Genomic DNA, 14,011 nt, shown 5'->3' with positions numbered 1-14,011 from the left:
CGCCCCTGCCCCAAATGAACAGAGGTTGCAAAGCTGGTCATTGAATGGAAAGCACTTATTTTTGCTGTTTCCAAGCCCAGCTGCACTGATTAATTACTTTTATTCCTCTAATTAAAAACAACACTGCTTTCATACCATGAAATAAAGAAAAGGAAAACAGAACAAATATAAACATTCTGAGCACTGCCACTTACCTTATGTCAGTAATGACAAGAACGTGTTCACAGTCTCCCTGGTGACAGTATAAGTAGGGAAACCCCAGTTTAATACGTAAGTCATTGAAGGTGAACTCCTCCATTTTCGCAGTCTGAAACTTTCCATAGCCTCTATCATGGGCCTCTGACCACTCAATGATAGTTCTGGAAGGGGGTGGAGGCAAGGATATAGATCATTGCTCCACACGAAAAAACTAAAAATGACAGAAAACAGTTTGTAACTGCAGTATTTCATAAAACCTGGCTCACCCAATTAACTGGACAGTTGCCATCTTGAAATGAAAATCACAGTGGTTGATCGATACATGTTGGAATTAGGAATTCTGAATTTTTCATCTATGAGAACAGCAGTTCTCAAAGTGTGGTTCCTGAGGTCAAAATTATCTTTACAATAATCCTAAAATGTTATTTGCTGCCCTTTCAACTCTTGTTCTTTCATCAATGACCATTTTTCTGGAGACTACATGACATGGGTTATCACTTCTGACTGAATGGAAAATGTATAACGATGTCACCCGTCACTATTTCACTGTGTTCTGAAAAGGTTATTTTTCACAAAACATTAATGCTAATGTTTAATGGGATTATTTGGTCAATATTTAAAATGCTTCTTAGTCTGACTTGCTAATACGGTAAATTGATAGCTATAATATGCCCACACAAACAAAGGCGTTTGTGTCCTCAATTATTTATAATATAAAGAAATGCTGAGGCCAATAAGATTGAGAACTGCTACATTAGAATATAAATACAAATGGCTACAATGAAAGAGAATTTATATAAACACAGAAAAAATATACATATATACTCTACTTGCCAAGATACTAATAATAAAAGTATGGTCTAATTCACATGATAATTAGATACAGATTTTTCATGTTTTGTACTTAAGCAACCATACACATCACACAGGGCAAACTGTGGTACACTAAACAAGCAGAAAGACAGTGGAAGATTTTCTGCTATCAGCTAATACAAAGAACAGACATTAATAAAGTGTTTAAGTGGGATTTAGTTTCTTTTTTAGATGTAAAAGGCTCAAACAAGATTTAGTATAATGTCTAAAATGGTAGATAATACATTTAAAATCCAAATCTGGACAGTTGAAAAAGATCCTGTAATGGTTGACATGTTTTTGGTAGGAAATTTTTCTTCCTGGAATAAAAATTTTTATTAACTTACTAGTACCTACACCGACTTTGAAAATATTTTTAAAAGAGAGAAATTTTTACGCCAAATCAAACAAAGCAACCTAATAAAGTAATTCCTAGGTAAATATCCTTAGCATACCAGTAAGAAGATTTATAGAGTAATACCATTTTGAGAACTAGAAACTGGAAAGGCTTTGAGATTTTGGAAACTGTACCTGCTCAAATCTCTGCACTCAGGGTATCTTCTATCATTGTAAAATGTTCCTTCAAAATAAAAGAAGGCTGATTTGTATAAGTCCTATAAGAAAACAGATGGTATTAAGAAAAAATATTCATGAAAAATGTTTATGTCATAAAATCACCCTAATATGTTTAACAATAACTTTGTGCAACTTCATAGAATAGGCTCAACTCATTCATTAATTTAATATTTAATGGGAACCCTCCTATGTGATAAACATTATGTTAGTTACTAGGCATAAAGGTATAAAATTTTATCCTATTGCTATTTTAATCACTAGGTTTGATTTAAATTTGTATATTCTCCTAAGATTCATCAGAGAAATCCAAATAGAAATGAAATAAACTTCAATATTATTTTATTATATGCATACATAGCAGTGACAGTTAACTTTAGGTATTAGAACTAAAGACTAAATAGCCATATATTTGGTGTTTCCCAGTGATGATAATGACCATGGAGTTACGTTTATCTGTCATATAAATGGTTTTTCAATGTGCTTTTATAAAAATTCCCTTTATGTTTTCAATAACTCTTAGGCAAGCAGGATGTAAGTATCTATTCTTACTCACACAATCCTGCCCAAAATACCAGTAGTTGCGCAACTGGTCTGAACCCTTAGGTTTCTTAACTTTCAGTTTACCAGACTTTTCGTCAAAGGGGTGTCTCCTAATCCTAACTGCATAACTGAATCACAGAACTGTCAAGACCAAGTCTCATCTCAGTCCCACTGAATGAGACTCTTTCAGGATGTGGTCAGGATGAGTGTTGTCCCAAGCTCCCCCAAGATGAAACAGGTAACCACTCTGTCAGACTTGCTTTCACTTCATCTTAGAATCAGACCCCTGGGAGAGGGTAAAAAGACCTGTGTTCTTCTCCTTAACCTAACTTCCTCCTGGGACCTCAATTTCCTCACCTGTAATCAGAATAATACCTGGCATTCTACCTTATAGGATTGTGATGAGAATCAAAAGCAGTTTATGAACTATAAAAGATACGTAAACTTCAGGTATTAAAAAATTTCACCTTGCCCTGGCCAGTTATGCTCAGTGGTTAGAGCATTGGCCTGCGGACCAATGAGTTGCGGGTTTGATTCCGGTCAAGGGCATGTACCTTGGTTGCAGTTTGTCCCTGGCCCTGGTGGGGTTGTGTGGAAGACTCTATCATATGGATGTTTTCTCTCTGTCTCCCTCCCTCCCTCCCGCTCATTCTGATAATAAGCAGAAAAATATAGGGTGAGGAATAAAAAAAAAAAATTTCACCTCAAGGTAACAATTTCTCTGCTACTACTAAATTTTTTTTAAATGGAAGATTTATTTTATTTCAACTTATTTTCTTACAGATAGTTCTCCTTTTCCCCACTGACACCCTCCTCCCACCCCCTACCCCTCAGCATTGTCTTACATGGTTACACATACATGCATACAAGCTCTTTGGTTTATCTCTTCCCTCCCCCCTCTGCTACTACTTTAAAGCTTCTATTTTTCTTTCTTAATTATCTTCATTCCCCCATTCACAGATCTGGCGTTGGTATGAGACACCCTTACAAGACTGGTTTGGCTGTTTCTCCTTGGACAGCTCACTGAGTCTCCCCGATCCTCTTTTTCTTTGTGTAAAATATGATTAAAGCCATCATCTTCCTCCAGGTGGCCACGGGGACAAAGGGTATAATGTACAGTAATGCCATGTCTGGCTGCTGCTAACACAGAATCTGCCATTTAGACTTCTAAACCCTCGAAGAGGTCAGCTAGGGTCCAAAATAAAAGTTCTGTAAGAATAACTACTGCCTCCTTTTGGGGGAAAAAACAAAATTTAGTGTGTATAAAATTTTGTTTCATTACAAAATGTTTCCAATGAACTTCATTTTAAGTGATTTAGGCAACTTAATGCTTTGGCATACTTATTAATGAGAAAGGGAACTCTGAAAGAACAAAACTGTTTTCCATCCTAAGTCTTTCATGCCCTGGCCGGGAAGCTCAGTCTGTTGTGCGTTGTCCCAATGCACCAGGGTTGCAGGTTTGACCCCGGGTCAGGGCTCACACAGTAATCAACCAATGAACGCAGAAGTAAGTGGAACAAAAAATTTATGTTTCTCTCTCAAATCAGCCAGTAAATAAAACAAAAATAAAAACACACACAAAAAAATTTTCCTCGCCCTGGCCGGTTTGGCTCAGCGGTTAGAGCATCGGCCTGCGGTCCGGAGAGACCCGGGTTCGGTTCCCGCTAAGGGCGTGTACCTCGGTTGCAGTTTGTCCCCGGCCCTGGTTGGTCATGCGGGTGGCAGCCACTCGATGTGTCCCTTTCACGTCGATGTTTCTCTCTCTCTCTCTTCCTCTCCCTCCCACTCTATCTGTACAAAAAATGGAAAAGTGTCCTCGGGTGAGGATAAAAAAAAAAAAATTTTCCTCATTAAAAAGTTTTCCTCATCTTGGTGTACAAAATGATTAAGAGTAGAAGCTGTGAGTAATCTCAACACCATTAATTTTCATTTTAATGGTAACCAGTGATACAAATTAGTTTCCCTGCGGGGGGGTGGGGACCAACCAACATAGAAAAACTAGTGTAAGAAGTTACTTCTCTTATTAATCTAATATAATCCAAAAGTCTACTGTTACTATTTCCATTTTATAAATCAAGTAACCATCAATATGATCATTCAAACAAAGTCAATAACTGCTTACATATAATTTTGGGCATAGCCATTTCTACTCCTGCTAACATTGAAATTGGCTACATTAGAATATATAGAAACATTCCTAGGATCTGTGAGAAAATGGTAAAGGGACAGAGTGTGGGAGAGAAACTTTACAACTTAAGCTTATGTCACCATTTTTCCTATATCAAGGCTTTATTTATAATAAGTATGTAAAGTATTTTCTTAAGAATTCCACTAAGAAAGACCCTAAGAGATTATTGGGGGTGGGGGGTGGGGAGACTAATGTAAAAAAGATTAATACAGCCTGGTTGGTGTGGCTCAGTGGTGGAGTGTCAACCCATGCACCAAGAGATCACCGGTTTGATTCCCAGTCAGGACACATGCCCAGGTTGTGGGCCCGATCCCCAGTGGGGGGCATGCAGGAGGCGGCCAGTCAATGTTCTCTCTCCTTGATGTTTCTATCTCTCTCTTCCTCTCCCTTCCTCTCTCTAAAATCAATAAAAAGGGAAAAAAAGATAAATACAATCAGACATGAAAACACGAGAAACCACTTTTTGAAAAACTTGAGCTAAAATACTGGTACTGTTTTATACATTTTAAAAATGCACTCCGGCCCTGGCCGGTTTGGTTCAGCGGTTGGAGCGTCAGCCTGCGGTCCTGAGAGACCCGGGTTCGGTTCCTGCTGGGGGCGCGTACCTCGGTTGCAGTTTGTCCCCGGCCCTGGTCGGTTGTGTGGGTGGCAGCCACTCGATGTGTTCCTTTCACATCGATGTTTCTCTCTCTCTTTCTGTTCCTCTCTCTCCCTCCCACTCTACCTGAACAGGGAATGGAAAAGTGTCCTCGGGTGAGGATAAAAAAAAAAAAAAAAAAAAATGCACTCCATTCTTGAACTGCTACCGTCCAAAAACAAACATTAGCAGAACATATTACATTTTAGACATAAGCTTTTATTTTATTTTTTTAAATCTTCACCTGAGGACATCTTTTTTCCATTTTTTGTTCAGATAGAGTGGGAGGGAGAGAGAGGAAGAGAGAGAGAAACATCGACATGAAAGGGACACATCGAGTGGCTGCCACCTGCACGACCAACCAGAGCTGGGGACAAACTGCAACCGAGGTATGTGTCCTTAGTGGGAACCGAACCCAGGCCGACGCTCCAACCACTGATCCAAACCGGCCAGGGCACAGACATAAGCTTTTAAAAAAGATTCAAATACAGTGTTCCAACTCTCCTAGTCCTCTCTCGTACCAAATTAATCAAAGAAAGTTTTTTATTGAGAAGTCTTATTGGCTGGAAGAAAGATTCTCATTTCCTCAACTACAAGAACTGCAACTCACTAATTTGTTACATGATTATCAGTGTCAAATATTCCCCTATTTAAAAAAGCATTATAAGTTAAGGACTTACTTTAAATTCTGTGAGGTGTGAAATTGGAATGAGGTGAAGAGGTAAAATATTCTGGCAACATGCTGAAAACTGTTGAAGGTTGGTAACAAGTACATAAGGGCTCATTATACTATTCTTTGTGTGTATGTTTAAAATTTCCAAGACAAAACTTAGAGACTGAGCACCAAGTACACAAAAGGGTAGGGCAAAATGTCTCCAACCAGGCATAACCTCACCATGGCACAGACAGAACAAGGGGCTTCACAGGCCAGTGGACAAGGGTCTGAATCTAGCCTCTGCCACTGCTCTGACCAGGGGCAACTCACGACTATGCTCTGACCCATCTTTTTCTTACCTTAAAATGGTGATAACTCTTTCAAAGAGAGCCTATTGTACATTTAGCACATGGTAAGTGTGCAATAATCAGAGATACTATTTTAATAGATGGAAGAGGCAGAAACAACGTTAACAGCAAATGTGTTAAGCATTAAACTAGGACAATGGGTTATATAGCCCCCAGCTTAGAAAGCTGCTGAAGGCATCAGCACTGATATACAAACAATAAAGCAACCGAGCCTGGTGAACAACACACCCCAGGATTCCCGGAACTAAGACAGGATTCCCAGATCTGACACAAATCACTTTGAGCAGTGGTGACATAGTTGGACTGAGAAAGATTAATTCACGTTTTTCTTTTTTCTTTTATTTTTTATCCTCACCCGAGGATATTTTTCCATTTTTTGTACAGATAGAGTGGGAGGGAGAGAGAGAACCATCGACGTGAAAGGGACACATCGAGTGGCTGCCACCGGCACGACCAACCAAGGCCGGGGACAAACTGCAACCGAAGTACGTGCCCTTAGCGGGAACCGAACCCGGGTCTCTCCGGACCGCAGGCCGACGCTCTAACCGCTGAGCCAAACTGGCCAGGGCTAATTCACGTTTTTCTTATTAAACTGATCTAATAAACTTTACAGTTAGCCTTTTTTGTTTTTGTTTTGGTAGGATTGAGAAATTTTACATAAGACTCTCATTTCCCAGTCTGCATACAGCTTTGAAATTCCACTTGTTTCTCTCTAACCTAAAATTCATCTCCAAGAGCACCGAGATGGCAAACCTCAAAAACCCAAATATCTTAAAACCATTTCAACATAACTCAGAAACTATGTATGTGAGATCTATGTGAGCCACGATGCTGGTCTTGCCAAAGACTGGAACACGGCCAGCCCTGTGGGCAGACAGACATACCCACGAGCACCTGTGTACTGCTATAAGCAGTACAGTGAACAATGAAATGGAGCCAGAGTGGCAAAGAGAGGACATTCAGGAAAATTTTCATGTAGTGAGTCTTGAGTTGGGTTTGGACATATGAATATGAACTCACCACATGGATGGAGGGAATGGCTTCCTACTATGTTCAAACACTCAGAGGTACAGAAAAGTATGGTATGCTTGAGGAAGATAAACACATTCATTTGTGGTTGAAGCATAAAGTGAAAAAATAGGGGGTGAACAGTATGAAAAGGTAATGCGGGCAGGACCCATCGTTACAAAAGGCCCTACCCATCAGCCTGAGGACTCTGGACTATAGGGCAGCGGAGACCCACTGATATTTTCAGATTGGAGAACGGCAGGATCAATTTCTTTTCAAAGACTATTTTTTTAGAGCAGTTTTAGGTTTACAACAAATCTGAGAAGGAGGTATAGATATTTCCCATATACTCCCTGCCCCACACATCACGTTAGCCTCCCCCGTACCAACATCACTCACTAGAAAGAGACATTTGTTACACGTTACGGTCCCCCAGCGTCCACAGTTTACCTTAGGGTTCCTCTTGGTGTCTGCTTAGTTTTTGAAAGGCAGCTTGAGTGTCATGTATAGGAGGGTCTGAAGGTGGGAAGACCAGTTAGGAAGTCCCTAACTAACATAGATGGCAATGGAAAAAACAAGAGTTTGGAGCTATTATGGCAGAATAAACAGGAATTAAAAGGGACAGGTTCAGCTGGAAAAAAGGGGAGATGATAGAATGAGCTTAATTTTAATTTAAACATTGAGCTTTTAGGTTTTTGTGGTTTATTTATTCAACAGCTATTTAGGTACTTCCTCTGTACCATACATCATTGAAGGAATAAAGATCATTGAACAAAACAAAACCCCTACCCTCACAGAGTTTATATTCAAGTTAAGGAAGACAGATAATATGATGTCAGATAGTGATAAATGCTATTAAGAAAAATATACTCGCCCTGGCCGGTTTGGCTCAGTGGTTAGAGCATCGGCCTGCAGTCCAGAGAGACCGAGGTTCGGTTCCCGCTAAGGGGCATGTACCTCAGTTGCAGTTTGTCCCTGGCCCTGGTTGGGTCATGAGGGTGGCAGCCATTCGATGTGTCCCTTTCACGTTAATGTTTCTCTCTCTCTCTCCCTCCCACTCTGTCTGAACAAAATATGTAAAAATGTCCTCGGGTGAGGATAAAAAAGAAGAAGAAAAATATACTCAAAATATTAAAAATCGAACTGCCTTATGACCCAGCGATTCCACTTCTGGGAATTTATCCTAAGAATCCCAAATCACTAATAAGAAAAATATATGCAGCCCTATCTTCACTGCAGTGTTATTAACAGTAGCCACGCTGTGGACGCAACCCAAGTGCCCATCAATAGAAGAGTGGCTGAAAGAGGGGCGATACATACACAACGGAACATTATTCGGCTTTTCTCCTTGAAATACTTTCTTTACTTGGCTTTTAGGACTCAACACCCACTCGATTTTCCTCCTCTCTGACTGACGTTTAATGAAATCAGCATTTGAGACAGTATGAACAACTCAGAGGGTTTTATGCTAAGTGAAATAGCCAGACATAGACAAATACCATATAATATCACTTATATGTGAAATCTAAAGAACAAAATAAACAAAACTGAAACAGACTTATAGATACAAACTGACGGAGGCCAGAGGGGACGGGTGTTGGGAGGCGAGGTGAAATGAGGCGATGGGATTAAGGACAAATTGGCAGTTACAGAATAGTCAGGGGGTGTAAAGTACAGCACAGGGAATATAGTCAATACTGTTATAATAACTATGTTAAGTGCCAGGTGAGCACTTGAATACCAGGGGGAACACTTTGTAACCTATGTGAATGTGTATCTGCTGAGCTATACACCTGAAGCTAATACAAAACAGTGTTGAATGCAAAGTGCAATGAAAAAATAAGATAATAGCCCTGGCTGGTTTTCTCCGTGGTTAGAGCACTGGCCCGCAGACTGAAGGGTCTTTTGTTTGATTTCTGGTCAAGGGCACAGTACCTGGGTTGCAGGTTTGATCTCTGGCCCCAGTAGGTCATTTGGGAGGCAACTAATCATTGTATCTCTCTCACACTGATGTGTCTCTCTCCCTCTCTTCCACGCTATCTAAAAAGTAAAATAATAAAACACAGAGAAAAACACAGCATGGTAGGGGAAGAGAATACTGCTCTGGCTGCTAAAGGAGACCTCTCTGTCAAGGTGACATCTGAGGCCAGGAAGAAACAAAGGAGGGAGCCATCTGAATAGCTGAGTGAAGAGCATTCTAGGGTGAGGGGAACAGAAGACACAAAGGCTCTACACAGGAGAAATCTGCTTAGTATATGTGAGAAACACCAAGAATGGCGGTGTGGTCTGAAGGCAACACTTGAGGGGATGTTAGGATATGAAGTTGGAAGGTAGAAAGGACCAGATAATGGACCATTTGTAGACCACAATAAGAACTTTGTATTTTATGCTAGATGTAAGAGGAAGCCTCTGCAGACCTGACTGATACTTTAAAAATGTCACTCTGCCCTGGCCAGTTTGGCTCAGTGGTTAGAGCGTCGGCCTGTGGTCCAGAGAGACCCAGGTTCGGTTCCCGCTAAGGGCAGGTACCTCGGTTGCAGTCTGTCCCCGGCCCTTGTTGGGTCGTGTAGGTGGCAGCCCTCGATGTGTCCCTTTCACGTCGATGTTTCTCTCTCTCTCTTCCTCTCTCTCCCTCCCACTCTGTCTGAACAAAAAAATGGAAAAATGTCCTCGGGTGAGGATAAAAAAAAAAAAAGTGTCACTCTGGCTGGCACAGAGGATACACACAGTGTGGAGGGGGCAGCAGGACCTGTCAGCAGGCTACTGTAGCAGTCCAGGCAAGAAACGATGGTGCTTGTGAAGGATCAGCCGAAGTCCCTACTGATGCTGTCAACGTGGGAAGGAAAGGAGGCAAGGCTGACTCCAAGGTTTCTGGCGTAAGTAACCAGGGGCAGAATGGGCATATTCACTGAGATGGGAACATGGGAAGGTATAGATATGAGGAGGAAGAGACACCTAGTTTGCTTTTGAACATACTACATTTGAAATGGCTCTTAGATATCTGATAAAAACTGTCAAGGAGGCTACTGGATATACAAGTCTGGAGTTCAGAGAAGATGTTGAGATTGGATACACTCACCTGGGAATCCTAGTATTTATAGCTATGAATCTGGACAAGATCGCCTAGGGAGCACAAACAGAGGAGAGGTCGGAATACACAGAGGAGAAGTCTAAGAATTAATTCACAGGGCTTTACTAAGTCAGAAAGGTAAGAAGCATCCAGCAAAGGAATTAAGTCAGTCAGGATGAAAATCGAGTGGGTGCAATGTCCTAAAAGCCACGGTGGAATGGTGGGGAACACCATTAGCTAGAGCAGTGGTTCTCAGCCTTCCTAATGGGCGACCCTTTAATACTTCCTCATGCTGTATGTGGGCGTGTCTGCATGTGATAGAGGAGCAGTGTCCCGGTTTCTAGAACCTTTGGAAAACACATATTTCCGATGGTCTTAGGCGACCCCTGTGAAAGGGTTGTTCGACCCCCAAAGGGGTCATGACCCACAGGTTGAGAACCACTGAGCTAGAAGAAGATACAATGTCAAGAAGAGGTGTTAGGATGCGAGATGTATTACCACACATTCTTATAATAATGGGAACGGCCCTGGCCGATTTGGCTCAGCGGTTAGAGCGTCAGCCTGCGGTCCTGAGAGACCCGGGTTTGGTTCCCGCTAAGGGCACGTACCTCGGTTGCAGTTTGTCCCCGGCCCTGGTTGGTAGTGCGGGTGGCAGCCACTCGATGTGTCCCTTTCACATCGATGTTTCTCTCTCTCTCTCTGTTCCTCTCTCTTCCTCCCACTCTACCTGAACAAAAAATGGAAAAATGTCCTCAGGTGAGGATAAAAAATAAAATAATGGGAGCTGACAGAATGAAAAAGACACTGATGATGCAGGGACACGGGGGATAATTATAAGAAACAAGTCCTTGGTTATACAATTGGGGCTGAAATACAGTGGACACAGACTGGCCTTAAATAGCAGCCGGTTCAGTTGATCCACTGTTAATAGGCGGGAAGGCCCTTCTACTTTACTGGGCAAGGGATCCCTGCTGAAAACGTCAAGGACAGCCAGTCTGCCATTCTGCTACTTTCCATAATTATACAATGAGTATGTAGGGTTTGTCTGTCTTCTGAGAGCATCACCCTGGCAGCCACCAGCGATGACAAGCATCAGGTGCTATGTCTCTGTCTGGTACTGGTCCCTGAACTGACCGGTCCTTCTACGGGCAGTGAGATTCTCGCATAGACTCCAACTCTTTGCTGGGGCAGTTACGACAAACTCTTCCAGAGTTTGTAAGAGGAGTGAACAGCAAATGCTACAGTGAAATCAAGTTGTATCAACATGGAAAAGAAATAAATTGGTTAAACAATTAGGTGGTTACTATGACCTTTGAAGGAAGAGTATAAAAAGAACGGTTGAAAATGAATAGGATATGGGGAAATCAAAACTGAGTACCACATAAGCCTTATCTTTGAAAAGGTCTTTTGGATAAAGAGCAGGGAAGAGACAGGCTTTGAGGGAATGGATTAGAAGAAGAAAGCATTTACTGGAATACTTAGGATCCCGATAGAGTAACCAATACTTCCTTAGCTTATTATTATTTCCTCTTTATGGGGGCAAAACAAAAAAATCACCTTACTTTGCTGATGTGCTCAGGGGCTTGGTCAGGAGTATTGCTGAATTCCCCACCAATCTGGAGGTCACTGACACAGCAAATTGAATCCCTGAGTTCTGTGAGCTTTTGACTGCCCAGTACCAGCATCGTCTGGTATGGTTTGTGTTCTTTGTGCTAGAAGTCAAACAGTAAATAAGTTAGTGTCCACTTAAAGATAAGCAATTAAACTATAAATCCTGTCTGGATCAGATTTGAATTAAGTTACTGGTTTCTTGCTTTAAGTTATCCCCATAACTTGTTCCGTGTTTTCTTAAAATCTGTAGTTGTCTATTTGGCATTCGTTAATTACAGGTCCAAACTAACGCCAAAGCTGTTTACATGTCCCTGTGATCCAGAGCCGATGCTCTGAAACCAAGTTATCTAACTCACATACCAAGCCAGCATTTCACCTGCCCTAAATCAAGGTCCAGGTACAGACAACCAGGGACATCCCCCACGCCCCAGAGCCCACTGGCATTATTCAAACTAGCCAACCCTAAACTGTTTCCTCTGTCCTGCCTTGCCTTTCTCACGGGACCATAATGAAGACTATGGCCTATGCCTTCCCCTTCCTCCTTTCTGCCTCCTGACGCTGGTGCTTCCGCCTGTGGCCTACACAGCATGGCACCCCCCCCTCAGAAAGCGTAGGTAATAAAACTCTTCTTTCTATGGCATTAGCCTTGAGTGTTGTCACTTGGTCGCCTCCATAAATTAAAATCCATGGATATGCCCTGGCCAGTTTGGCTCAGCAGTTAGAGCGTTGGTCCGCGGAGCAGAGAGTCCTGGGTTTGGTTACCACTAAGGGCACGTTGTACCTCGGTTGCAGTTTGTCCCCGGCCCTGGTTGGGGTCGTGTGGGTGGCAACCAGTCAATGTGTCTCTCTCACATTGACATTTCTCCCCCCACCCCCTCCCTCCAGCTCTATCTGAAGATAAATGCAAAAATGTCCTCGGATGAGGATAAAAATATATATATTGAAAAAAAAATCCATGGATATAACCGAGATGCTTGGTGTGATGGTCTGAATGTTTTTGTCTATCCCAAATTTGCATGTTGGAATTCTAACACCCATAGTGATGGTGTTGGGGGTGGGACCTTTGGAAGGTTACTGGGTCATGATGGTGTTTCAATGAATGGGACTAGTGCTCTTATCCCAGATGCACTCATGTTCAACCTCCAGGGAGCATGCCCACACCCTTCCTCCCGCCTCCTTCCTCCCAGGTGCGTTACCTCTGCTTTTTTCTCTCCTAAGCTCCAAGGGCCTTTCTATCTCCATAACTTTCTAAATAAACTTTTTCTTATATTAAAAACAAAAGCCCTGGCCAGGTGTGGGTCAGTTGGTTGGGTATCACCCCATGCACCGAAAGGATGCTGGTTTGATTCCCAGTCAGGGCACGTGCCCGGGTTGCAGGCTCAATCCCCAGTGGGGGGTATGCAGGAGGCAGCTGATGGATGTTTCACCCTCACACATTGATGTTTCTCTTTCTCCCTCTCCCCTCCTTGCTCTCTAAAAATCAATAAACTTCTTTAAAATAAATAATAAAGAAATACATAAATAAAAGAGATCCCACTGAGCTCCCTAGACCCGTCTGCCACGTGAGACGTCTTCAGCCCGGAAGACAGCCCCAACCTGACCACGTGGGCACCCTGATCGTGGTCTTCCAGCCTCCAGAACTATAAAAATAAGTTTCTGTTGTTTATAAGCCACCAAGTAAGTGACATTTTGTTATAGAAGTCAGAATGGACTAAGACACTTGGTAACAGAACTTTTTTAGTTTAAGCTAAAGTTTATAATCAAGATACTACTAAAATGACATTAGCAAGAAAAACCTGTCGACTCTAACTTCACCTAGCAGCACTGTCTTTTAAAATTTCCCAGAAGTTACCACACTGAAGTCAGGCAATCTGTTCACTACCATAATGTTAAATCCAGAGGTCCTATTTTATTGGTTTTGTTTTATTTGATTGGTAATTTGAGATCTTCATTAAATAAGATAATTAGTACTAACTATATTCCAGATGCTTCATAAAAGCCTATTTATTCACAAGTGCAGTTTATGTATAGTAATATTTCTCTTTCTTTTTTTTGTTAATCCTCTCACAAGGATATTTTTCCATTTTTAGATATAGTGAAAGGGAGGGAGAGGAGGGAGGGAGAAAGAAAGGGAGGGAGAAGGAAAGAGAGGGAAGGAGAGAGAGAGATTGGTTTCCTCCCAAACGACTCTGACCAGGGCCAGGGATTAAACCTGAAACCCAGGTACGTGCCCTTGACCAGGAATCGAACCTGAGACCCCTTGGTTGCAAGGCTGAGGCTCTAACCACTGAGCAAAACCGGACAGGGC

The 14,011-nt window shown here is 42.0% G+C and overlaps 1 protein-coding gene across 2 annotated transcripts in view; it reads right to left on the bottom strand.

Annotated features, from left to right (window-relative positions):
* The window catches only part of SNAPC3 (small nuclear RNA activating complex polypeptide 3), a 33,665-nt gene that overhangs the window by 3,868 nt on the left and 15,786 nt on the right, over positions 1-14,011 (bottom strand). Inside the window, exons 5-7 of one of the 2 annotated variants that reach the window (XM_036260305.1) lie at positions 11,655-11,804; positions 1,582-1,664; positions 195-359 (exon numbers count right to left, since the gene is read on the bottom strand). In XM_036260305.1, the coding sequence (XP_036116198.1) occupies positions 195-359; positions 1,582-1,664; positions 11,655-11,804 (398 nt within the window). Of the gene's footprint in view, positions 1-194; positions 410-1,581; positions 1,665-11,654; positions 11,805-14,011 lie in introns of both variants that reach the window. The other variant, XM_036260306.1, reaches the window with a different exon arrangement.

This window comes from Molossus molossus, unplaced genomic scaffold (genome assembly GCF_014108415.1).
Source record: "Molossus molossus isolate mMolMol1 unplaced genomic scaffold, mMolMol1.p scaffold_m16_p_14, whole genome shotgun sequence".
Taxonomy (NCBI): Eukaryota; Metazoa; Chordata; class Mammalia; order Chiroptera; family Molossidae; genus Molossus; species Molossus molossus.
This window is presented reverse-complemented; position numbering and strand designations above follow the sequence as displayed.